The sequence below is a fragment of the Nerophis lumbriciformis genome, linkage group LG22, assembly GCF_033978685.3.
Source record: "Nerophis lumbriciformis linkage group LG22, RoL_Nlum_v2.1, whole genome shotgun sequence".
In the NCBI taxonomy this organism is placed as follows: Eukaryota; Metazoa; Chordata; class Actinopteri; order Syngnathiformes; family Syngnathidae; genus Nerophis; species Nerophis lumbriciformis.
The window spans coordinates 42045581-42069958 of record NC_084569.2 but is presented as its reverse complement, the minus strand read 5'-3'; the positions used below and the strand labels follow the sequence as shown (position 1 = coordinate 42069958).

At 38.1% G+C, this 24378-nt stretch overlaps 1 protein-coding gene across 9 annotated transcripts in view; it reads left to right on the top strand.

Moving 5' to 3' along the window:
* Positions 1-24378, top strand: part of LOC133615351 (RNA binding protein fox-1 homolog 2-like) — a 153099-nt gene that overhangs the window by 57477 nt on the left and 71244 nt on the right. For all 9 annotated transcript variants that reach the window (XR_012051097.1, XR_012051095.1, XR_009816705.2 and 6 more), the window contains 4 exons: positions 15744-15893; positions 18408-18578; positions 18694-18747; positions 20595-20687. Coding sequence is in view for 5 of the 9 variants with exons in the window: in XM_061973885.2 (XP_061829869.1) it covers positions 15744-15893; positions 18408-18578; positions 18694-18747; positions 20595-20687 (468 nt within the window). In the remaining 4 variants the exon portion in view is untranslated. The remainder of the gene's footprint in view (positions 1-15743; positions 15894-18407; positions 18579-18693; positions 18748-20594; positions 20688-24378) is intronic.

The window sequence follows — 24378 nt, the reverse complement described above, 5'->3', positions numbered from 1 at the left end:
TGTGGGTTATGAATAATTGCTCATCTAAACGGGAAGATATAAACATCCCAGTGAGAGCAGATGATATACAGTAAATGATTGTTTTAAGAGGTTCGTATTTTTTGTTTAGTGTTTGCAATACTGCTACATGAAGCTTAGTGTTTCATGAAAGCTTCATCGGTTTGAAACTTGTAGCTCATCCTTCTTATATTCAGGCTGAAAAATATAAGGTTCTGGATCATCATTTGTCCCAAAGTATTCTTTGTTGTCTCTCACAAAGTATGACCTAAGCAGTTGGTGTGTTGCTGAAGAAAGGATAACCTTGTTAAATTAACAATGATTCGATACATACACAATGTTGACATCTATAGTTATATTTTGATAAACAATCTAATTATTCTTTCAGCACATATACAATGTTGACATCTATAGTTATATTTTGATAAACAATCATAAATGAATCTTTCAGCACATACACAATGTTGATGATCTATGATATCACTTGACAAATCTTTTTTTTGATGGAGTATAGGGATCTAGTTAGATTGTTGTTGCTGGTATGTGCTTTTTAGCTGTAGTATCTTGTGTCTCAGATAGGTCTGCACAACAGCCATCTTGGCTTGGTTGACCGCTGCTTTTCACTTCACAATATAAAATGTTCATGTCAGTGCTTGGATGTTTTTAGAGTGCTTTATAGGCGGAATAGGCTGACTTGTACTAACATTTATTTACAATTGAGGATGCATTAACATAAAAAAAAAAAAAAGGATTGTAAATGAAAGACAACATTTTAAATCCTTAGAATTAAAATGTGCTAGTTTGCGATAGCCAAGTAGTCTCAATGGTTTCTGCTGCCTCACGTTGAAACTGATGGACATGCTGTGGTACAAGACTGAAAGGATTCACTGTGAGTCCACCGCTAACGACTAAACCAGGGGTGCTCACACTTTTTCTGCAAGCGAGCTACTTTTCAATTGATCAAGTCGTGGGGATCTACCTCATTCATATATATCATTTATATTTACTTATTTATGAAATATATGTTTTTGTTAACAAGTTAAAGGTGTTTAATGATAATGCAAGCATGTTTAACACATATAGTTAATATTGTTAACAAGTTAAAGGTGTTTAAAAATAATGCAAGCATGTTTAACACATATAGTTAATATTGTTAATACATTAAAGGTGTTTAATGATAATACAAGTATGTTTAATACATATAGTTAATATTGTTAACAAGTTAAAGGTGTTTAAAGATAATGCAAGCATGTTTAACACATATAGTTAATATCGTTAACAAGTTAAAGGTGGTTAAAAATAATACAAGCATGTTTAACACAAATAGTTAATATTGTTAACAACTTAAAGGTGGTTAAAGATAATACAAGCATGTTTAACACATATAGTTAATATTGTTAACAACTTAAAGGTGTTTAAAGATAATACAAGCATGTTTAACACATATAGTTAATATTGTTAACAACTTAAAGGTGGTTAAAGATAATACAAGCATGTTTAACACATATAAATTCCTTTCTTTCATGAAGACAAGAATATAAGTTGGTGTATTACCTGATTGTGATGACTTGCATTGATTGGAATCAGACAGTGGTGATGATAACGTCCGCATTTTCGAATGGAGGAGAAAAAAAGTCCTCCTTTCTGTCCAATACCACATGAAAGTGGTTGGTTTTTGGCATCTTATTTGTCCAGCTTCTGTACTCCTTTGTATACACTTTACAAGAAATACATTGTCGGCAAACTCCGTAGCTTGCTAGCTTGTGCACGCCAGCTTTCTGAGACTCTTATTTTGGTAGCGCAGGCAGGATGAAGCAGAGCTTTTATTGTGCAACTGTGCAGTCGGTCTTTGGAGTTTTGACGACAGGTACGGCGCCAGAGTCTGTTGAAATAAAGTGTTTCTCGCCTTCCAGTCGGTAATTTTAATGAGCTGCCAGCAGCCAGCGTCATCTCAGAAGACCCTCGGGTGCCGTGAATGTCAATCAAGTGACGAAAGTGACGTCATAGTGAAGATTTATGATAGCTCATTTTTAGGACTATTTTTTTAATGCCTGGCTGGTGATCGACTGACATACCCTCCGAGATCGACCGGTAGATCGCGATCGACGTAATGAGCACCCCTGGAATAAACAGTCTGCAAGTACCAGGCTGAGCACACCCAGCAGGACCTGGTTAAATAGTGAGCACACCCCTTCTTCAACTTGTTTAGAAGTAGGCTTGTCCCCATACCAATATTTTGGTACCGGTACCAAAATGTATTTCGATACTTTCTTAATAAAGGGGACCACAATAAATGTCATTATTGTCTTTAGTTTAACAACACATCTTAGGGTACATGAAACATATGTTTATTATGAACATACTAGACAACTTGTCTAAGTAAACAAACAAAGACTCCTAATTAGTCTGCTGACGTATGCAGTAACATATTGTGTCATTTATACACCTATTATTTTCTACACATTATTAAGGAACAAACTGTAAAAATGGATTATTAATCTACTTGTTCATTTACTGTTAATATCTGCTTATTTTCTGTTTGAACATGTTCTATCTACACTTCTGTTAAAATGTAATAATCACTTAGTCTTCCCTTGTTTGATATCTCCGAGTCTAAGTTGGTTGTCAAAGTTGATCAATTTGTCAGTTTATGTCCACAACATTGTACTATCCAGGTGAGAGGCATGCTTTATCATCTAGAATTCACTTTCACCAGTTTAGAGGCGATGCAGTAGCTCACCAGCTCAGTATGTCAACATAGCACCATAAGCAAGTTAGCTCTCTGTGATCACGGCACGACTAAAATAGTTTGTCTGCGTTAGCGCTAATAATATTATTGCTAATACTTGTTAATATTTAGGCCACAAGATGTACATGGAGCATTGTTGGCGCTTTTTTCAAGGGCTTTATGAGCAAAATAGTCTACCGTATTTTCCGCACTATAAGGCGCACCTAAAAACCACACATTTTCTCAAAAGCTGACAGTGCGCCTTATAACCCGGTGCGCTTTATATATGGATAAATATTAAGATTCATTTTCATAAAGTTTCGGTCTCGCAACTACGGTAAACAGCCGCCATCTTTTTTCCCCGTAGAAGAGGAAGTGCTTCTTCTTCTACGCAAGCAACCGCCAAGGTAAGCACCCGCCCCCATAGAACAGGAAGCGCTTCTTCTTCTACTGTAAGCAACCACCCGCCCGCGTAGAAGAAGAAGAAGCGCGCGGATATTACCGTACGTTTCATTTCCTTTGTGTGTTTACATCTGTAAAGACCACAAAATGGCTCCTACTAAGCGACAGGGATCCGGTTCATGAAAAGACGCAATCTCTCCATCCGCATACGGACTACTATTTCACAGCAACTGCCTAAAGACTTTCAAGAAAAGCTGGCTACTTTCCGTGCATATTGTAAAAACAAGATAGCTGAAAAAAAGATCCGGCCAGAGAACATTATCAACATGGACGAGGTTCCACTGACTTTTGATATTCCTGTGAACCGCACTGTGGATACAACGGGAGCACGTACGGTGAATATTCGCACCACAGGGAATGAGAAGTCATCCTTCACTGTGGTTCTAGCTTGCCATGCTAATGGCCAGAAACTTCCACCCATGGTGATATTCAAAAGGAAGACCTTGCCAAAAGAGACCTTTCCAGCCGGCGTCATCATAAAAGCTAACTCGAAGGGATGGATGAAGAAAAGATGAGCGAGTGGTTAAGGTAAGTTTAAGTTTACGCGAAGAGGCCGGGTGGCTTTTTTTACGCAGCTCCGTCCATGTTGATATACGACTCCATGCGCGCCCACATCACGCTGGTTTTTAATATATTATTAAAGTTTGACTGACCTATCTGACTGTTTTTTTGACATTCCTTTAGCGCAGTTAGATGCGGCTTATAACACGGGGCGTCTTATAGGTAGACAAAGTTTTGAAATATGCCGTTCATTGAAGGCGCGGCTTATAACCCAGGGCGCCTTATGGTGCGTAAAATACGGTACTCCTTAGCTGCATTGTTAGCCACCTCCTACTTACCCTATTTTACAACTTAGAATGCATGAACAAATAAAAACATGTGTTCTTGTCTTATATAGGGATTGTGAATGATAGGCAAAATTGCCCTTTAACGATTAGTTGACTAATCGGATTATAAAGCATACACATATTCAGTGGCTCTAATTTAGCATTCAACTTTTAAATTCAGCTTGAGTTATTTTTAGGCATAACAACAAGGATGACTTATTCAGTCATAAATATTCATTTATACTGCAGCCATGCTGCTCAGTTGGCTGTGACAAAAATAAAACTAACTATTCAACTTTTACTGTATTTTTCGGACCATAGGGCGCACCGGATTGTAAGGCGCACTGCCGATGAGCGGGTCTATTCAGGTCTATTTTCATACAAAAGGCGCACCGGATTACAAGGCGCATTAAAGGGGTCATATTATTATGATGTTTTTCTAAATGTAAAAGACTTCCTTGTGGTCTACATAACATGTAATGATGGTTCTTTGCTCAAAATGTTGCATAGATGATGTTCTACACATCATCTTCAACTCACTTTCTGACAGTCTCTTCAGGATGCGCCGTTTTGTGGGCGCTCTTATTTATGTGCCTCCACTGCGACAGCGTCTTCTCCCCGTCATCTTTGTTGTAGCGGTGTAGCGTGCAAGGACGGGAGTGGAAAAAGTGTCAAAAGATGGCGCTAACCGTTTTAATGACATTCAGACTTTACTTCAATCAAAAACGGAGCAGCATCTCCTCATCCGTGGCTCACAAGTGCAACAACAACGCCCGGAATGTGTCCCGTGACCGGAGCTCTCTAACAACTAAAGTTCCTTGGGTGAATAATGTAAAGTCACTACACCGGTATGTTTTAGCGCTTTCATGGTGAGTTTACTGACAGATAAAAGTAAGAACTTTACACTACTTTATAGGGATGTCCCGATCCAGGTTTTTGCACGTCCGCTCCGATACCGATATTGTTTTTGCATTTCCGATCCGATACCGATACTGACCGATACCGATACTGACCGATACCGATACTGACCGATACTGGCCTATCCGAGCATGTATTAAAGTTTAAAGTTATTTAGCCTACTTAGTTGTCAGAATCATGTTGAAAAGGGTTTTAGTACTCTTGATAACAACTAGCCAGCTGAATTAGGGGAGTTTGAATAATACACAATGGTTGGTAACAAGAAACTGACCTGTTTATTCAAGGATAAACACAAAATAGACAAAATTATACATGACAAACAGAAATGGCATCATTGAAACTAGGGCTGGGCGATATGGCCTTTTTTTAATATTGCGATATTTTAAGGCCATATTGCGATACACAATATATATCTCGATATTTTGCCTTAGCCTTGAATGAACACTTGATGCATATAATCACAGCAGTATGATGATTCTATGTGTTTTGATTGATTGATTGAGACTTTTATGAGTAGGTTACACAGTGAAGTACATATTCCGTACAATTGACCACTAAATGGTAACACCCCAATAAGTTTTTCAACTTGTTTAAGTCGGGGTCCACTTAAATTGATTCATGATACAGATATATACTATCAGATATATACTATCATCATAATACAGTCATCACACAAGATAATCACATTGAATTATTTACATTATTTATAATCCAGGGTGTGGAGGGGGGCGCCGGATGTAAGTGTCTAAAAGACAGCCAAAAGAGTTTGATATGAGAATAAATCTAAAGTTAAAATATAGGGTAGAAATGCACCCATTTGCAGGAAATGTAGTCTTGATTTTCAACATTTTCTTTCAAGGCTTGCATGTCTACATTAAAACATTCTTCTTCATACTGCATTAATATATGCTACTTTTAAACTTTCATGCAGAGAAGGAAATCACAACTAAAAAGATCACTAATTTTTTCATACGGTGTTGATCTGGAAATTTTTGCCTTGCATTTTGATGGTGTGGGCGTGTGGCACCGAATGGAGATAAGCGTCTCAACAGACGTCACAATATTTGAACAATGATGACGAAAACTGTTGTCTCTGTCGTGTCCGTGTGTCGAAAATTGTTATGCGCTTATTTTTTTATTAGATTTTGTGCGTGGCATAGATTTGCCGTGCGCAGAGGACGCTTGAGCAGGCGCGCACCTTAGCGGCTGCGCTAGCATCACAGCTAACGTTAGCCATGCTGCTACCTCTCTGCTGGGAGAGGACGTATACGTATGTGACGTGTGACGTGTGACGTGACGTGTGTAAGAAGGTGCGCTCGCTGTCTGTGAGAGGGAGACACAGGAAAGAGTGAGAAGAGCCTGTCGTGTAATGCCAGCAGCCAAAAGCAACTGCGTGAGAATTGTGGATGTGTTGAAGGTGTGCTGGAAAATGCGGAACGGAAATTAGGGAGCAGCAGAAAAGTGGAATGTATTATTTAAATCGGTGCGTTGGAAAACTCGGACCGGAGTTTTGTTTTAAACTGGATCTGGATCGGCATTTTCCCATGCCTTGCCGATACGCAATTTTTGGCAAATATCGGCAGCCGATCCGATCCAAATATCGGATCGGGACATCCCTACTACTTTATATTAGCAATGGCAACAGCGGAGGATGAATGTCACATAACAAGAAGACAGAGAAAAAGAGGAAGCTTATCGACTACGGTGTCGGCACGGACTACAGTGGTGGACGTGCGCAAATTTTCAGGACTTATGCAGATCCCAAATACAAATTAGAAGGTAAGAAAAGTTGGTTTTGCATAATGTTGTGAAACAAAACATCAGATAATATGTCTGCTAATGGGTGCCATTTTGCCGTCCTTATACACACACACCATAATAATACTTGTATCTCTGACTACGGTAGCCATAATTGGCCGACAATCCATCAAGTGGTGCGGCTTCATAGCTTACCAAAGTTGAGTTGAGTTTGAGTTTATTTGGAACATGCAAGTATACAACATGATACATCACAATCTCCAGTTTCTCTTTTCAACATGTTGGAAAAGGAGTAGGAAGAAGCAGAGCTTATTTAATCCTACCCCTTTTCTTTTACATAACAGTTGCTAAAACTTTTGTTCACTTCCTGTTCTCAATTTATTCACAATATACTCCATAAGTAATCACAATAAAATAAGTAAATAAATAATAATTGGTGAAGTAAGTTACATTTCATATGTTGAGATAAGTAAGATTATTTTGTGAGTGAAAGAATGAAAGAATGGATGAGTTAAATAAATTCAGAATGTTTATCATGGTTCTTTTTCTTTGTACTTTGTAAACACTTTAAGTTTGAAGAGTTTCTTGAAGTGGATCATATTAGTACATTGTTTATTAATCCATTCCATCATTTAATTCCACATACTGATATACTGACAGTCTTAAGTGTTGTACGTGCATACAAATGTTTTAAATTACATTTCTCCCTAAGATTATATTTCTCCTCTTTTTTTGAGAAGAATTGTTGTATATTCTTGGGTAGCAGGTTATAGTTTGCTTTGTGTATCATTTTAGCTGTTTGCAAATTCACTATGTCGTAGAATTTCAGTATCTTTGATTCAATAAATAAAGGATTTGTGTGTTCTCTATATCCAACATTATGTATTATTCTAACTGATCTTTTTTGTAACACCGTTAATGAATGAAGTGTACTTTTGTAATTATTTCCCCATATTTCTGCACAATAACTCAGATATGGTAACACTAGTGAGCAGTAGAGAATATGGAGTGATTTTTTGTCTAGAACATGTTTTGCTTTATTCATTATTGACGTGTTTCTTGCTACTTTATGTTGTATATTTTTTACGTGAGATTTCCAGTTCAATTTATCATCAATCATTATACCTAGAAATTTGGTTTCATTTACTCTTTCAATTTCTATTCCGTCTATTTGTATTTGTGTTTGACTTTCTCTTCTACTGTTACCAAATAGCATTATTTTAGTTTTACTGAGATTCAACGATAGTCTGTGTTTGTCAAACCATCTTTTTAATTTGTTCATTTCTTCTGTTATTATTTGTAGTATCTTCTGTGTGTTCTCTCCTGAACAAAACGCTGTTGTATCATCCGCAAATAATACTAACTTTAAATCTTTTGTAACTTTACAAATGTCATTTATATATAGATTGAATAATTTAGGTCCTAGTATTGATCCCTGAGGTACACCACAGGATATATTTAGCGTTGTAGAGGTGTGTTCGCCTACCTTCACGTATTGTTTCCTGTTCATTAGATAACTTATCCAGTTTAAGACTAACCCTCTGATGCCATATCGTTCTAGTTTTTTGATTAAAATATTGTGATTAATTGTGTCAAATGCTTTAGTTAGATCCATAAAAACTGCTGCCGCACATTTTTTATTATCTTTAGCATTGGTAATTTCTTCTGTAATTTCAATTAAAGCCATCGAAGTTGAAACATTAGCTCTGTATCCATATTGATTTTCTTCGAGTATTCTATTTTTATTTATGAAACTCTCTAATCTGTTATTGAACAGTTTTTCAATGATTTTAGAAAATTGTGGAAGTAAGGAAACAGGTCTATAGTTTGTAAATTGATGTTTGTCGCCAGTCTTGTAAATTGGTGCGACTTTAGCTATTTTCATTTTGTTTGGAAATGTACCTGTTTGAAATGATAGGTTACTAATATACATTAATGGTCCTGAGATCTCTTCAATAACCTTTTTTATCGTTTCCATATCAATTTCATTACAATCAGTTGAAGTCTTAGATTTACATTTTTTCACGATTGTAACTATTTCCTCCTGTGTCACATTACTGAGGAACATGGAGTTGGGATTTCGCCCTATGGTATCATTATAGTCCTCAATTGAAACTGGGTCTGGAATCCTTTCTTCCAATTTTGGTCCAATATTTACAAAATAATTACAAAATAATTATTGAAGCTTTCAACTACTTCCTTTATGTTGTCATTTTTTTTTATTTCCGTCTAAAGTCATGCTAAAACATTTTGACAGATTTTTGAGTGCCGTGTGTAATGTTCTATATTCTCAATGGAACATTTAAAGTTGTGGTGTTGTTTACTGCCATCATATTGCAGTCTACATCTATCTCTTATGTGTGACTGCCATCTACTGGTCACACTTATCATTACACAATGTACCAAATAAAATAGCTTCAAGGTCGGTAAGCACAACCAGAATAATGTTGTACATTAGGCGCACCGGGTTATAAGAACATTGAGAAAATGAAAGGATTTCAAGTGTGCCTTAAAGTCAGAAAAATACGGTCCTATGTGCCAATATTACACCTAAAAACAAGTTGTAAGGATCCGCAGACGACTAGTGTGACGTCAACCGGAAAGGGAATTAATGTATCTGCGCTAAAATGAAATAAGCATCCCCCAGTGCACATGGACTTCACACGGACACACAAACTATTTGATCAATAATACCAATTTAGTGTTGTTGTTACTAACAGTTGTCTTTAGTGTCTAATGATTCCTTTCTGACATATTTGACTGTTGTAGAGAAGTGAATGTGACCACATAAGGAGATGCCTGTTCTGTGATGGATGTTGCAGTAATTGCTAGTGCTGTGTAAAAAGGGAGGGCAAAAAGTCACGCGCTGGCTTTTATCATGCGTGGCAAGCTGGAAGGAATAGTCATGCAGGGAAAGACTGCGGGTGGGGTGTGTTTTTGGAACCTTCGGAAAAGAAATGAGCATGGTGCTTGAGAAGTCCTCCGCCAGGCAGCTCCGGACCTGCTTCCAGTCGGCACACGGGCACAGTTTGATGGATGAGCTAGTTTACAGTGTCAGCACACACTCGCTGTGTGTATGGACAAACATGGTGGTGTGGCAGGTAGAACACTACAGGACGCGGGGAGGAAAGGCTCGTCATGGATAGTTGCAACTTCATTTTCTTTGACAAAGTACCACTGTTTGAATTGATTGTGCAAGCAGACATGGCTCCATCAGAGTGTGTCAATGTTTTCTATAATCCCCCTTCCGTTTTTTACTCTCCATTATTTAGTTTGTCATGATATTCCCCACAACCCTGCCATCCAGAAGGGGGTTAAGGTTGTCCTAGTCTAGGGATGTCAAACGTCCGGCCCGCGGGCAGCATCAAGCCCACCCCATCATCATAAACACACAAACAGTTGACACTTTTAAATACCTGGGCGTAACCTTGGACAATAAACTCACCTTTGATCAACACACCACGGACATTCAAAAAAGAAGTCAACAAAGACTATCAGCCAACTTAAAGGACTATACGTTGCACCTCACCTCCTGTTATTACTTTACCAACGCATTGTTCAACCCATCCTTATGTACCGTATTTTCCGCACCATAAGGCGCCCTGGGTTAAAAGCCGCGCCTTCAATGAACGGCATATTTCAAAACTTTGTCCACCTATAAGCCGCCCGGTGTTGTAAGCCGCATCTAACTGCGCTAAAGGAATGTCAAAAAAACAGTCAGATAGGTCAGTCAAACTTTAATAATATATTAAAAACCAGCGTTCTAACAACTCTGTTCACTCCCAAAATGTACGCAAATGTGCAATCACAAACATACGTATATCAACATGGACAGAGCTGCGTGAAAAAAGCCACCCGGCCTCTTCGCGTAAACTTAAACTTACCTTAACCACTCGCTCATCTTTTCTTCATCCATCCCTTCGAGTTAGCTTTTATGATGATGCCGGCTGGAAAGGTCTCTTTTGGCAAGGTCTTCCTTTTGAATATCACCATGGGTGGAAGTTTCTGGCCATTAGCATGGCAAGCTAGAACCACAGTGAAGGATGACTTCTCATTCCCTGTGGTGCAAATATTCACCGTACGTGCTCCCGTTGTATCCACAGTGCGGTTCACAGGAATATCAGTTGCTGTGAAATAGTAATCCGTGTGCGGATGGAGAGATTGCGTCTTTTCATGAACCGGATCCCTGACGCTTAGTAGGAGCCATTTTGTGGTCTTTACAGATGTAAACACACAAAGGAAATGAAACGTACGGTATATCCGCGCACTTTTTCTTCTTCTACGCGGGCGGGTGGTTGCTTACAGTAGAAGAAGAAGCGCTTCCTGTTCTATGGGGGCGGGTGCTTACCTTGGCGGTTGCTTGCGTAGAAGAAGAAGCGCTTCCTGTTCTACCGGGAAAAAAGATGGCGGCTGTTTACCGAAGTTGCGAGATCGAAACTTTATGAAAATGAATCGTAATATTAATCCATATACAAAGCGCACCGGGTTAAAAGCCGCACTGTCAGCTTTTGAGTAAATTTGTGGTTTTTAGGTGCGGCTAATAGTGCGGAAAATACGGTACATAAAATAATACATATAAAACAATCACTGCAAACATTATCATTTAAGAGAAGAATGTAATAGAAAATATCAATACAAAGTGTCAAGACAGAATAAACTCTCTGCTGCTGAAGCAACAGAGATACAGTCTATAGGTCCCTAAGATATATAGATATCTAATGTATTCATACATTGTTTATGTAGGATACACGCATATGTATATATAACCTAATCATATTGTTTCTTCAACTTAAAAATAGTTTACCGTTTTTTTTCCCCCTTCTCTGGGATTATATTCCCAGTTTTGATCTCGGACGTCTGGTCACTTATAGCGTATAAGAATATTATATTACTGTTAAGCAAACTATGAATAATAAAACACACCAAAACATGTGTCTGTTACACACGTATGACAAAAAAGGGGGTGAAAATCAGTGGTATTTAGTGAGGTAAAATGAATTAAATGCGCTGACAGTTCATTGTTCCTGCCAAATGAATTGCACTGAGTGGAGCAGATCACCACTCCAAGATGGCGGCCCCGCGCCTCGTCTGCGCCAGTAGGCAGTAGCGCTCTATGCTGCGTCTACTTATAAGATGTCTATGGTTATAACGTTAGCAGTGAGTTTGCAGCCTCACTGATTTAACTACACAGCAAATAAAAGTCACGTTACTTAGCCAATAAACGTTATCTTACATTCAAAACTTACCCTTCTTTGTGCAACTTCAAATGTCGAACGAAGTTGGAAGTTGTTGCGTCTCCGTCTGTAATATTCGAACTGTGTGATTTGCATACGGCAATTCGTTTTTTGTTGACCAAGTCGTAGTTTTTATACCCGAACGAAACCAACTTTAACATAATTGTTTATCACTGGCACGTTGTTGGACAACTCTTGGTCATTGGTTGTCCTGCAATTTGATTGGATGAATGCTCTGTGATGAAAACAACGTAGTTCTAATTTGATTGGCTGTTGTACTGACAGCACACCAGCTGACAGGAATAACACGCTGATAGACAGACGAAGAAAATGAAAAATACGGAGCGCTCCCAAATAACTTTTTAAGCTTTGGATTTTGGGGAAAGTGGCAAGTCATATCAAGTCATGTCAAGTCAAAAGGCTCAAGTCCAAGTGAAGTCACAAGTCATTGATGTTAAAGTCTAAGTCGAGTTGCAAGTCTTTTTACATTTTGTCAAGTCGAGTCTAAAGTCATCAAATTCATGACTCGAGTCCAAGTCATGTGACTCGAGTCCACACCTCTGGTGAGTACATTATGGACAAAAGTGTAAAATTGGGAGTAAATACATAAATATCTTGTATACGTCTAAGTTATTCTGTCTTTCTCGGTGCATCCATACTAGGGTTGTACAGTATACCGGTACTAGTATAGTATCGCGGTACTAATGAATCAAAAACGCTACTATACTCTGTTTGAAAAGTACCGCTTCCCCATTTATTTATTTATTTATTTATTTTAACAGGCATGACGGCGCGTCGTCACGTGGTGACATTGCTGGTTTTACGAGCAGAGGAGCATGTTGGACAGCGCACACACACAGAGTACTTACAAGCAGACACAGTGTGTAGACAGAAAAGGGAGAATGGACGCATTTTGGTGTAAAAAGTGAAGATAAAGGTGAAGTTATAACACTGAAACACCCTCAGGAAGAGCTGCTTTAAGACATGGCTAGCTAGTTAGCAGCTAACATCCATCCACAGTGTTTTAGCTACTTCGAACTCACTAGTCCTCGTCTCTATGGCGACAAATAAAGTAAGTTTCTTACACGTACATTATCACTGGAGGATGAGGAATAGCTAAACATGCTTCACTACACACCGTAGGAGGATACAATAGCTCACCACCGTCACAATGTAAACAAATGCCATGGGTGGATCTACACCTGACATCCACTGTAATGATACCAAGTACAAGAGCGTATCTAGTCGATACTACTATGATTACATCCATATTTTTTATCATCACAAAATCTTTTTTCCTTTATGTTTATGTTTATAAAGTCAGTAAATACGTCCCTGGACTTTGAATATGACCAATGTATGATCCTGTAACTACTTGGTATCGGATCGATACCTAAATGTGTGGTATCATCCAAAACTAATGTAAAGTATCAAAGAAGAGCAGAATAAGTGATTATTACATTTTAACAGAAGTGTCGATAGAACATGTTAAAAGAGAGAATAAGTACATATTAACAGTAAATGAACAAGTGGATTCATAATACATTTTTTACAGTTTGTCCCTCATAATGTGTACAAAATAATAGGTGTATAAATGACACAATATGTTACTGCATACGTCAGCAGACTTTTTTTTTTACTTACTACTAAAAGACAAGTTGTCTTGTATGTTTACTATTTTATTTAGAATAGAATAGTATAGAAAGTACTTTATTGATCCTTGGGGGAAATTCAGCACCACAGTTCGCTCACAATAAACAATAATCACTTAGGTATTTTTTACATGTGAATAACATAAATACAGTCTATTATACAGCATTATTCACATGTGAATAATTTAAATACAGTCTATTATACAGCATTATTCACATGTGAATAATATAAATACAGTCTATTATACAGCATTATTCACATGTGAATAATATAAATACAGTCTATTATACAGCATTATTCACATGTGAATAATATAAATACAGTCTATTATACAGCATTATTCACATGTGAATAATATAAATACAGTCTATTATACAGCATTATTCACATGTGAATAACATAAATACAGTCTATTATACAGCATTATTCACATGTGAATAATATAAATACCGTCTATTATACAGCATTATTCACATGTGAATAATATAAATACAGTCTATTATACAGCATTATTCACATGTGAATAATATAAATACAGTCTATTATACAGCATTATTCACATGTGAATAACATAAATACAGTCTATTATACAGCATTATTTACATGTGAATAATATAAATACAGTCTATTATACAGCATTATTCATATGTGAATAACATAAATACAGTCTATTATACAGCATTATTCACATGTGAATAATATAAATACAGTCTATTATACAGCATTATTCACATGTGAATAATATAAATACAGTCTATTATACAGCATTATTCACATGTGAATAATATAAATACAGTCTATTATACAGTATTATTCACATGTGAATAATATAAATACAGTTTATTATACAGCATTATTCACATGTGAATAATATAAATACAGTCTATTATACAGCATTATTCACATGTGAATAATATAAATACAGTCTATTATACAGCATTATTCACATGTGAATAATATAAATACAGTCTATTATACAGCATTATTCACATGTGAATAATATAAATACAGTCTATTATACAGCATTATTCACATGTGAATAATATAAATACAGTCTATTATACAGCATTATTCACATGTGAATAACATAAATACAGTCTATTATAAAGCATTATTCACATGTGAATAATATAAATACAGTCTATTATACAGCATTATTCACATGTGAATAACAAATACAGTCTATTATAAAGCATTATTCACATGTGAATAATATAAATACAGTCTATTATACAGCATTATTCACATGTGACTAATATAAATACAGTCTATTATACAGCATTATTCACATGTGAATAACATAAATACAGTCTATTATACAGCATTATTCACATGTGAATAACATAAATACAGTCTATTATACAGCATTATTCACATGTGAATAATATAAATACAGTCTATTATACAGCATTATTCACATGTGAATAATATAAATACAGTCTATTATACAGCATTATTCACATGTGAATAATATAAATACAGTCTATTATACAGCATAATTCACATGTGAATAATATAAATACAGTCTATTATACAGCATTATTCACATGTGAATAACATAAATACAGTCTATTATACAACATTCTTCACATGTGACTAGTATAAATACAGTCTATTATACATTAAAGTACAGTCAAAAAGGAACATATACATTATACAGTCTGATGGCTGTCGGTTGAAGGACTTCCTGTGTCGTTCCGTGTTGCATTTTGGGAGTCTGAGCCTTCCACTGAGTGTGCTCAGACAATAGAGACATTTTTTTGGGGTGCCCTTTATTTAGAAAAGTATCGAAAGGTATGGAAATACATTTTGGTACCGGTACAACCCTGCTTTTATCATGATTTATGACAGCATATAGTGCCCATCCCTAACATAGACAAGTATTAATACTTTCACCTCAAGCTTTACGTTTGGCACATAAACTTGTCACAGTCCATATTTATTTCCATTAGCATATTTGTATCACTTACTGTGTATCTTAATAATGCATGTTTGTTGTAAATATTTCATGGTTGGCTGACTGCAAACACTCCTTGCAGAGACTGTAGCTGGCGGGGTCTATTAGCAGAAGGAAGATTGAGATGTGTAGCATGTTCTACTTCTGCACTATTAAAACAAAATGGACACGTGCGTTAACCATCGACTTTCTTTCAATCTGTCCTGCAGGGGTCTCAGGATTCAACAGGAGCACAGGATGCTTTGGTGGCCCAGCCTTTCGCAGCGTTCCCTCCTCCACCGCCTCCCCAGAACGGGATAGCGGGGACAGACTTCATCCCTGTGACCATGTTTGGTGCCGGGGGTCAAGGCACAGCTGAGGTAGGCTAACGGAGACACCACCAACAACAATGTGAGCACTGTGTCCTGTCCAAGGTTTTGCTGCTAGTTACAATCGCCACAATTCCAAACAAACCTCCAAGGAACATTTCATTTTCCTACTGCAGTCTGGCCAAATAATGGCTGAGTATGCTGCCAAGTCCTCTGTCTGCATCAAAATGGATTTGTAGTTTCAGAAACAAGTCACTGAAACCCAACTATTTTGCTACTGAAGCCCAACTACAAAAGCCAAAAGCAGTGAAGTTGTCACGTTGTGTAAATGGTAAATAAAAAGAGAATACAACAAATCCTTTTCAACTTATATTCAATTGAATAGACTGCAAAGACAAGATATTTCATGTTCACACTGAGAAACGTTCTTCTTTTTTGCAAATATTAGCTCATTTGGAATTTGATGCTTGCAACATGTTTCAAAAAAGCTGGCACAAGTGGCAAAAAAGAGTGAGAAAGTTGAGGAATGCTCGTCAAAAACTTATTTGGAACATCCCACAGGTGAACAGGCTAATTGGGAACAAGTGGGTGCCATGATTGGCTATAAAAGCAGCTTCCATGAAATGCTCAGTCATTCACAAACAAGGACGGGGCGAGGGTCACCACTTTGTCAACAAATGCCTGAGCAAATTGTTTAAGAACAACATTTCTCAAGCAGCTACTGCAAGGAATTTAGGGATTTCACCATCTGCGCTCCGTAATATCATCAAAAGGTTCAGAGAATCTGGAGAAATCACTGCACGTAAGTGGCAAGGCCTTGACTTTCCATCCCTCAGGCGGTACTGCATCAAAAAGCCACATCAGTGTGTAAAGGATATCACCACATGGGCTCAGGAACACTTCAGAAAACAACTGTTTGTAGCTACAGTTGGTCGCTACATCTGTAAGTGCCCAGAGACACTGCCGGCTTCGCAATGTGTTGCTGCCATTAAATTGTAAGTTAACGGTTATTTGCAAAAAAAAAAGGACGTTTCTCAGTTCGAACGTGAAATATCTTGTCTTTGCAGTCTATTCAATTGAATATAAGTTGAAAAGGATTTGTTGTATTCTCTTTTTATTTACCATTTACACAACGTGACAACTTCACTGCTTTTGGCTTTTGTAGAACTGCCAAAAAGGAGAGGACTTAAAGGGGTGCCTCAAGGAAGGCCTCAGTGATGTATATGCTAGTGCAGGGATCTGCCACAGTGGTCCAAGTTCTTCTGTACAACCACAGCACTTGCTTCAAAAATGTTTGTCACCCGAGTTTTTAACTGAACTTCCCTGGCTGGATTTAGTCTCCAGGCGATGTAGAAGTATGTTTGTTAAAATGATTTCAAACATGGTGGTTGTGTTGCAGTATGTTATGCCAACCATTTAAATGTGTGTCTAGAGAGAGTACAGCTGTGTTGTTAGCATTGCTTGACTCTACTTGCCATTGTAGTTACCGTATTTTCCGCACCATAAGGCGCCCTGGGTTATAAGCCGCGCCTTCAATGAACGGCATATTTCAAAACTTTGTCCACCTATAAGCCGCCCCGTGTTGTAAGCCGCATCTAACTGCGCTAAAGGAATGTCAAAAAACAGTCAGATAGGTCAGTCAAACTTTAATAATATATTAAAAACCAGCGTGATGTGGGCGCGCATGGAGTCGTATATCAACGGCCTCTTCGCGTAAACTTACCTTAACCACTCGCTCATCTTTTCTTCATCCATCCCTTCGAGTTAGCTTTTATGATGACGCCGGCTGGAAAGGTCTCTTTTGGCAAGGTCTTCCTTTTGAATATCACCATGGGTGGAAGTTTCTGGCCATTAGCATGGCAAGCTAGAACCACAGTGAAGGATGACTTCTCATTCCCTGTGGTGCGAATATTCACCGTACGTGCTCCCGTTGTATCCACAGTGCGGTTCACAGGAATATCAAAAGTCAGTGGAACCTCGTCCATGTTGATAATGTTCTCTGGCCGGATCTTTTTTTCAGCTATCTTGTTTTTACAATATGCACGGAAAGTAGCCAGCTTTTCTTGAAAGTCTTTAGGCAGTTGCTGTGAAATAGTAGTCCGTGTGCGGATGGAGAAATTGCGTCTTTTCATGAACCGGATCCCTGTCGCTTAGTAGGAGCCATTTTGTGGTCTTTACAGATGTAAACACACAAAGGAAATGAAACGTACGGTAATATCCGCGCGCTTTTTCTTCTTCTACGCGGGCGGGTGGTTGCTTACAGTAGAAGAAGAAGCGCTTCCTGTTCTATGGGGGCGGGTGCTTACCTTGGCGGTTGCTTGCGTAGAAGAAGAAGCACTTCCTCTTCTACGGGGAAAAAAGATGGCGGCTGTTTACCGTAGTTGCGAGACCGAAACTTTATGAAAATGAATCTTAATATTAATCCATATATAAAGCGCACCGGGTTATAAGGCGCACTGTCAGCTTTTGAGAAAATTTGTGGTTTTTAGGTGCGCCTTATAGTGCGGAAAATACGGTACTACTGCAATTCTTCAGTCCCTCTTCTTGTTCCGTCCACCACCACAGGCCAAGCCTGAGGAGACATCCCAGGGAGAGGTGGGCTTGCAGTGCGTGACCGGGGGAACCTCGGCCGGTTCCGGAGCCGACTCACCAGATGCCAAAGGGGCCCCCAAACGCCTCCACGTTTCAAACATCCCCTTCCGCTTCCGTGACCCTGATTTAAGGCAGATGTTTGGGGTATGGATCTGGAAATGTGTGATATTTTGACTGTGTATGTTGTACAATACTGACCCCTTGTGTGAGGAAGTTATAAACTACACCTCGGTTGTTGTTGTTTTTGCTTACTTTGCAGCAATATGGCAAGATTCTGGATGTAGAAATTATTTTCAATGAGAGGGGATCAAAGGTAAGTCAACCCACCTGCTCTCAACACTGCAATGTTTATTTTCCTCTAAACCTTTTCAGAAAGAAAGGCCTTGAATGGATTTAAAGCAGGGGTGGCCATTAGGTGGATGGTGGAGGGTAAAAAAGTAGACCTAAAACTAATCAATCTTCACCAGGATGCGACTTTGGTCATGTGACTGACATTCACGCCACCCGAGGGTCTTGTGAGATGACGCTGGCTGCTGCCAGATCATTATTAAGAAAAAATGACCGACAGGAAGGCCAGAAACACTTTTTATTTCAACCGTACCTGCCGTCAAAACTCTAAAGACCGACTGCACATTTCCTGTCTTCACAATAAAAGCCCTGCTCCATCCTGCCTGCGCGAACAAAATATGAGTTTTAGAAGGCTAGCGCTCACAAGCTAGCAAGCTACGGAGTTTGCCGCCAATGTATTTCTTGTAAAGTGTATAAAAAGGAGTATGGGCAGCATTTGAAAATGTGGACGTTATCATCACTGCTGTCTGATTCCAATCAATGCAAGTCATCACTATCAGCTAATACACTAGGGTTGTACAGTATGCCGGTACTAGTATAGTATTGCAGTACTAATGAATCAAAAACGCTACTATACTCTGTTTGAAAAGTACCAGTTCCCCATATTTATTTATTTTTAACGGGAATGACGGCGCGTCGTCACGTGGTGACATTGCTGGTTTTACGAGCAGAGGAGCATGTTGGGCAGCGCACACACACAGAGTACTTACAAGCAGACACAGTGTGTAGACAGAAAAGGGAGAATGGTGTAAAAAGTCAAGATAAAGGTGAAGTTATAACACTGAAACACCCTCAGGAAGAGCTGCTTTAAGACATGGCTAGCTAGTTAGCAGCTAACAATCCTCGTCTCCATGGCGACAAATAAAGTACGTTTCTTACAAGTACCATTATCACTGCAGGAGGAGGAATAGCTAAACATGCTTCATTAGGAGGATACAATAGCTCACCGGCGTCACAATGTAAACAAATGCCATGGGTGGATCTACACCTGACATCCACTGTAATGATACCAAGTACAAGAGCGTATCTAGTCGATACTACTATGATTACATCCATATTTTTTAGCATCACAAAGTCTTTTTTCCTTTTTGAAATATGTCCCTGGACACATGAGGACTTTGAATATGACCAATGTATGATCCTGTAACTACTTGGTATCGGATCCATACCTAAATGTGTGGTATCATCCAAAACTAATGTCAAGTATCAAAGAAGAGAAGAATAAGTGATTATTACATTTTAACAGAAGTGTAGATAGAACATGTTCAAACAGAAAATAAGCAGATATTAACAGTAAATGAACAAGTGGATTAATAATCTATTTTTACAGTTTGTCCCTCATAATGTGTAGAAAATAATAGGTGTATAAATGACACAATATGTTACTGCATATGTCAGCAGACTAATTAGGAGTCTTTGTTTGTTTACTTACTACTAAAAGACAAGTTGTCTAGTATTTTATTTAAGGACTAAATGACAATAATAAACATATGTTTCATGTACACTAACATTTTTGTTCAAATAAAGACAATAATGCCATTTTGTGGTCCCCTTTTATTTAGAAAAGTATCACAGGTACCATAATATTGGTATGGGGACACCAACTTATATTCTTGTCTTCATGAAAGAAAGGAATGTTAAACAAGCTTGTATTATCATGAAACATGTTCTTTCATAAATAAATCCAAATAAAAGATTTTTATGAATGATCCTCCACTTGGTCAGTTGAAAAGTAGACAGAGTGTGGACACCCCTGCTTAGTATGAGGGTGCACGTGGGCCACGCCTCCCTGACCTGTGCCGTGTGCCGCAGGGTTTTGGCTTTGTGACGTTTGACACCAGCGCGGAGGCAGAGAGAGCCAGGGAAAAGCTCCATGGCACTTTGGTGGAAGGTCGTAAGATTGAGGTAATTTCCTGTCTGTGTCCACTCTGCACTCTTCTGTCCTCTCTGCTGCCATCTTAACTCTGCAGAACCACAGCTAGCGTGATGCCGCCCATTAGTATCCCACTGCCTGGTTCTCTGTAATACCTCTTTTAATGTCTCAGAGTATGTTTCCTTCTTTTGTGGTGAGAATGATTGGGGGTGCAAGAACACGTGACATAAGGCATGCTGGGGTACTTTTCCTCTGCAGCAGTTTTTTCCCCTCTTGAAACTGTTCCCTCTTCTGCTTTGTTCGCGTGGCCACATGGATACAACCTTCCCCCCCACTGTTGGAAGGATGTCTTTGTGGTTGGCACGAGGGGAATGCAGTGAAGGGATAATGCATGGTAGATTGCTGTGGGATGCTCTCCCCAAGTGTACCGTCTTCTGATGTTGCAGCTCAGTGCTTCTGACGAGCTCCTGGCTCCTGGTGCAACGGCAGCATGCTAGGAATCACAGCATGTTCACTTTACGGAAGTCCTCAATCTTACTAGGCCTGGGCCGATATTCCCTTTTCAATTCACCAATCAATGAAAATTCCAGTCGCTATGTTTTCCGGCGTCGATAAATCACCTGCTTCAAGAGCATTCGCAGCTCCATGCGTTTGTACTAGGGTTGTACGGTATGCCGGTACTAGTATGGTACCGCGATACTCATTTTTCACTGCTGGACTCTAGAAAGAGGTTCCGCAGCCTCCGTAGCAGAACCTGGAGGTTCAGTAACAGCTTCTTGAACGCATCATAATAATCCCCTCAATTCCCCCCCAAAAATGGATTAACTGGCTGGATTATAAAGACAATATAATTACAATATTGGTTTTATTTGCAGACGACACAACTGCTTTCTGTTCAGGAGAGAGCACACAGAAGATAATACAAATAACAGAAGAAATGAACACATTAAAAAGATGGTTTGACAAAAACAGACTATCTTTGAATCTCAGTAAAACTAAAATAATGCTATTTGGTAATAGTAGAAAAGAGCATCATACACAAATACAAATAGACGAAGTAGACATAGAAAGGGTAAAAGAAACTAGATTTTTGGGAGTATTAATAGATGATCAAATGAACTGGAAATCTCATATACAAAACATACAACATAAGGTGGCAAAAAACATTTCAATAATGAATAAAGCAAAATATGTCCTGGGCCAAAAATCACTACATATTCTCTACTGCTCGCTAGTGTTACCATATCTGAGTTATTGTGCAGAAATATGGGGAAATAACTACAAATGTGCGCTACATTCGCTAACCGTGTTACAAAAAAGATCAGTTAGAATAATACATCATGTTGGATATAGAGAACATTTATTTATTAAGTCAGAAATATTAAAGTTTGGTGATTTGGTAAAATTGCAAACAGCTAAAATGATGTACAAAGCAAACTAAAACCTGCTACCAAAGAATGTACAACAATTCTTCTCAACTAAAGAGGAGAAATATAACCTTAGAGGAAAAAATCATTTAAAACATTTATATGCACGTACAACACTTAAAACTTTTAACATATCAGTATGTGGAATTAAATGATGGAATGGATTAAGTAAAGAAGTTAAAAATTGTACTGATATGATCCAGTTTAAGAGGTTGTTCAAAATAATAGTGCTTACAGAGTACAAAAAAGAAGAATTATGAGAAATACTTTCAACCTTATTGAAAATAAGATATTCTTCATCTCAGTATGTTAATAATGACTGAATTAATTAATTAATTACATATTACAAAACTGTTGTATACTAATTCATAGATGTTATTTTATTATATAAAAAGGTCAGTAAATGATTCTATATATTTGTAAACGCTTGAAGTGGGAAAGGGGTAAGATTAAATAAGCTTTGCTTCTTCCTACTCCTTTTCGGGCATGATGTAAAATGAAATGATATGAAATTGTGTGATGTATTATGATGTAAGTGTGTTCATGTTCCAAATAAACTAAAGAAAGAAAGAATATAACATACATACATAAACCTGGATGTATATGCAAAATAATAAAAGGAAGTCTAAGTCTAATGAATCAAATTCGGTACTATACCGCCTCTATAAAAATGAACCAGTTTGTGCCCCTCCAAGACATTAACAGTAAATGAACAAATAGATTAATAATACTTTTTTACACTTTGTCCCTCATAATGAAATAAATGACACAATATGTTACTGCAGACTAATTAGGAGTCTTTGTTTGTTTACTTACTACTAAAAGACAAGTTGTCTAGTATGTTCAACATTTTATTTAAGGACTAAATGACAATAATAAACATATGTTTCATGTACCCTATTTTTGGTTCAAATAAAAACAAGAATGACATTTTTTTGTGGTCCCCTTTATTTAGAAAAGTATCAAAATACATTTTGGTACCAGTACCAACATATTGGTATGGGGACAACCCATACTAAAATACTAAATAGATATAACTAAATACTAAATACCGTATTTTCCGCACCATAAGCCGCCCTGGGTTATAAGCCGCGCCTTCAATGAACGGCATATTTCAAACCTTTGTCCACCTATAAGCCGCCCCGTGTTATAAGCCGCATCTAACTGCGCTAAAGGAATGTCAAAAAAACAGTCAGATAGGTCAGTCAAACTTTAATAATATATTAAAAACCAGCGCGATGTGGGCGCGCATGGAGTCGTATATCAACATGGACGGAGCTGCGTGAAAAAAGCCACCCGGCCTCTTCGCGTAAACTTACCTTAACCACTCGCTCATCTTTTCTTCATCCATCCATCCCTTCGAGTTAGCTTTTATGATGACGCCGGCTGGAAAGGTCTCTTTTGGCAAGGTCTTCCTTTTGAATATCACCATGGGTGGAAGTTTCTGGCCATTAGCATGGCAAGCTAGAACCACAGTGAAGGATGACTTCTCATTCCCTGTGGTGCGAATATTCACCGTACGTGCTCCCGTTGTATCCACAGTGCGGTTCACAGGAATATCAAAAGTCAGTGGAACCTCGTCCATGTTGATAATGTTCTCTGGCCGGATCTTTTTTTCAGCTATCTTGTTTTTACAATATGCACGGAAAGTAGCCAGCTTTTCTTGAAAGTCTTTAGGCAGTTGCTGTGAAATAGTAGTCCGTGTGCGGATGGAGAGATTGCGTCTTTTCATGAACCGGAAACCTGTCGCTTAGTAGGAGCCATTTTGTGGTCTTTACAGATGTAAACACACAAAGGAAATGAAACGTAATATCCGCGCGCTTCTTCTTCTTCTACGCGGGCGGGTGGTTGCTTACAGTAGAAGAAGAAGCGCTTCCTGTTCTACGGGGGCGGGTGCTTACCTTGGCGGTTGCTTGCGTAGAAGAAGATGCGCTTCCTCTTCTACGGGGAAAAAAGATTGGCGGCTGTTTACCGTAGTTGCGAGACCTAAACTTTATGAAAATGAATCTTAATATTAATCCATATATAAAGCGCACCGGGTTATAAGGCGCATTGTCAGCTTTTGAGTAAATTTGTGGTTTTTAGGTGCGGCTAATAGTGCGGAAAATACGGTATGTGTGTTTTGTCCAGGAACACTAATATCAAAGTCATGTCCCATAGAGTTCTAAAAGAGTTATGACAGAACACCTCAAAAAAACAGAATGGAATTTTACAGTTTTTTACTGAATGGGACACCTAAAATGTACATGAAAATAAAGACAGGGAGATTTACACAATTAACTATGATCAATAAAAC